We start from the raw sequence: 3,434 nt of genomic DNA, 5'->3' as shown, positions 1-3,434 counted from the left end.
AAGCAATTTGTAAAGTTTCCTTATCATTCAGTGGAATTTACTTTTATGTATCCTACACACATATACAAAGCTATTTAACCCATTCACGACGGGGTCATTCTAGCCTTGAATGTCACAATGCCGGGGCTTTCGAATTCTTAGGCCTAAATCAATTAAATGGCTGGCACAATACTGTGCCGCCCGGCCACTGGGCTTTTGAATGAGCGGTACAGTACTGTACCACCCGTCCAGAGAGGGTTAACATAAGACTCTAAACTACAGCCTCATCTAAGCTATACTTACCGTATAAAACTCTGCGACCTGCTTTACATTCTCAGGATCATCAGCCCGAGCCAGAGCAGCAAGACCATCTGGGTAAAGTTTGCCACACTGAGGATACAACTTCTTACGGTCTTCATTGGTCAGCTCGGTTCCGAAGCTGTTAAGGGTGATGATGAAAGCACGGCGATCTGCCTCAAACTGTAGAGAAGGGAAAGTTAACACTGATCCTGAGTAGAAAAGCTAATGCTATTTTATATGTTTAAATTGTCATTCCCTGGGTATATGAACAACAAGTTTGTACATATCTTGAACTTTCCAGAGTATGATTTATTTACATATATTATGGTGGTTAATTCATTTGTGGCAATTACCTGATTCAAAGTCTGTAACAACAAGAAATCAAAACAAAATCCACTTACAGCAAGGATCTCGCACATCACTTCAGCAGTAGTGCCTCCCAGGGACTTGCAGTAGTTATAAAAGGATTCCAGATAGGCTTTGTAAAGAGTATTACGGATGATCTCAATGTTTAGTTCATCCAAATCCTGCTCGCTGACACACTCTCCGAAGAAATCAGCTGAAAGTTTCGATTCGTCATTAAATAATTAAAGTTAAATCAAAATTGTTTTTTTATTACTAAAGACCATAAAATATTTTGCAAAGTTCTAACCTCAGCCTTAAAAATGTTCAGAAACTTCTTCAACATTTTAACTTTCAACCTATTCATCCCACAGTGTTTCCGAGAAACTAACAGATAAATTCCAATAAATAATCCAATTATCTTCTCTTCTCTTTTCTCATAAAACAATAACAAATTCCAATTATTCCATCCATCCAGCTTTCTTCCTTCCTCCTCTCCTTCCTGCTATCACTTCTCCCACCCTTCTTATAAAGTAAACTTACCAAGAGGGGTGTCCACAAGAACAGCATTGTACAGCTCAGAGCTGGTGGAAGCCACATTGATGGCTTCAATCTGCTCGAAGGTGCCAAGTGGATGGCACTTGGGCATCAACTCTGAGATTGGACGCTGATGGAGAGCGCCCGTGATCAGTAGGACAATGTTGTCGATCATGTACCTTAAATATAAATAAATAAATAAACGAATGAATAAACTGTTTAAAATAAAACACTTATGTCAGTGATAAGGAAATTCTTACATACATATGGTCAGACCCCCAAAAAAGTTCTTAGAATGAGGTTTATTAAACTGTAATATCTAAAGACCTTGTTTAAAGTGACCAGAAACATAAAATTCCATAAATTTAATGTACTTTCCAAAATGCTGATGGTTTATAGTCCACAAACAAAGCAAAAAATGTATAGCCATAAAAATTATATTCCTAAATAATTTCATATTTCTCATCAATCAAATTATAGCCCTTCACTGGACCACAAGTCTAATCTTAAATAACCCATTTACTACTAACCCATAGGTAATGTAATCAAGGAAGGTTCCCAGAGGTTCTACAGCATGGTTACGCATGTGCTGGAATTCTGTCACCAGCTTGTCACGCAGCTTGTCATCAATGACAGAGACCTGGAGTGGCGAGGCCTCATTAGCCAGGAAGTTGCCATAATCAGTGCTCTGCAAGTGGAGTTTTAAGTCTGTGGAAAGAAAAATAAAACTTGCATTATAAACTTATACTTGTGTTTATATACTCACACAGTAACCTATTTTTCTTATATTCATTCTCTAACATTATTTTGGAAATAAAATATGTAAAAAAATAACAGATTCTGGTATCATGCACAAAAGAAAGTAAATCACACTAACCATCCAGAGTCTCGCACTGCACCAGATTCAAGTAATCAGTCTGCTTGAGGACGCCATTTTTGAACCCCCTGCACAGGCCCTCCAAGTAACCACAGTCGATGTTAAAGACACTATCCAGCATGTTGACCTTGAAAATATACATAAACTAATTTCAGTAAAAAGAGAATATACAATGAAATAACAAATCACCAATTCTTTTAATTAATGCAGGTCCACATTCCTTTATCTGAAACTCTGAAAACTGAAGTTTCTATGTGGAGTGTAGAGCATCAGTCATCTCTACATAACAGGCTTGTTTGGTGCACAAACAGCTGCTCAAACTCCACACCCACTTTCCATATGGCGACATGACCCAGCACTGATAGCCAGAGTAACAAGCATCAGTTGTGTCTCAGCATTTGTAATGTTCACCATGTGACTAATCACTATTGTTTTATTTTTGCTTATTATTTTGTGACTGCGTTATTGTCGACGCCAGGTGACTTGATATCATGTCATGTGGTAGCAGCACATGCCGCCAGGAATGTCATATCAAATCATGGCTTTTCGTATGCTTGCTTGGGTGATCATGCGGGTAGTGGTCAGGCTCGGCTAGAGCAGGCAAATAGCCTGAAATATTAGGCCTGTACTTTTAAAATACCCGTGATTAGACTAATTGGAGATAAACCTGCCCCTTCATTTTTGGAACAATGGTAATCTTGAGAATCAAATATAAATAATCAACTTCTACTGAAATGCTGTGTATCCAAAGCTGAAAATAGGAATCACCAATAATAGAACCTCACAGAAACAGAGGAAAATTAAAGGTAAAAGAATTTCAACAATCGCTTTTAAAAGTCTGTAGATTAAATAATGCTATGGCCACTGTGCTACACTCCAATAATAGTAGACTTGAGCTCACAGACTTTCCTGCTAATTTATAACTGGTATGAAAGGCCTGATGAAGTCTTTTTGAAAACAATTATCAAGAAAATATGATAATCCCTACATTAAACTCATAAATTCTACTAAATCTTCCATGAAATAATAGTGAAATCAATGCAGGGATTGGACAAAACAGAGAATTAACATTTCTATATTGAAAGATAGTCATCACATGATTATGGTTATCATCTTATTATTCATATCAATATCACATGATCCGTCATCACTGACTCTTTAAATTTCCCTTTCCTTTCCAGCATTTATGGAACTTTTTAGAGCTATTTAATCTTATCAATAATATGAGAGTCGGTTGCTGGAGATACAGGTATTCCTTTTATAGTAATATCCTTTTCTGGAGATTGGTCACTGAGATACATAGGATTAGCAAAATCATTGTACCTTGTGTAAAATCAAATAACTAATGTCACTACTTTAAAGACCTTCGTAATTCTCGGAAATAATAACGTTTAAAAAC

At 36.8% G+C, this 3,434-nt stretch overlaps 1 protein-coding gene across 2 annotated transcripts in view; it reads right to left on the bottom strand.

Annotated features, from left to right (window-relative positions):
• Positions 1-243: 243 nt before the first annotated feature.
• VhaAC39-1 (V-type proton ATPase subunit VhaAC39-1) overlaps positions 244-3,434 on the bottom strand; it is a 3,705-nt gene continuing 514 nt past the window's right edge. For both annotated transcript variants that reach the window (XM_086538048.1, XM_086538049.1), the window contains exons 2-6: positions 2,036-2,162; positions 1,689-1,866; positions 1,165-1,337; positions 681-838; positions 244-459 (exon numbers count right to left, since the gene is read on the bottom strand). In XM_086538048.1, the coding sequence (XP_086394174.1) occupies positions 268-459; positions 681-838; positions 1,165-1,337; positions 1,689-1,866; positions 2,036-2,156 (822 nt within the window). In that variant the 5' untranslated portion in view covers positions 2,157-2,162 and the 3' untranslated portion in view covers positions 244-267. The remainder of the gene's footprint in view (positions 460-680; positions 839-1,164; positions 1,338-1,688; positions 1,867-2,035; positions 2,163-3,434) is intronic.

This window comes from Penaeus japonicus, unplaced genomic scaffold (assembly GCF_977035675.1).
Source record: "Penaeus japonicus unplaced genomic scaffold, GWHDUDI00000001_assembly GWHDUDI00000006, whole genome shotgun sequence".
NCBI lineage: Eukaryota > Metazoa > Arthropoda > Malacostraca > Decapoda > Penaeidae > Penaeus > Penaeus japonicus.
Note: the sequence above shows the minus strand (reverse complement) of the source record. Positions and strands in the feature narration are given on the sequence as shown.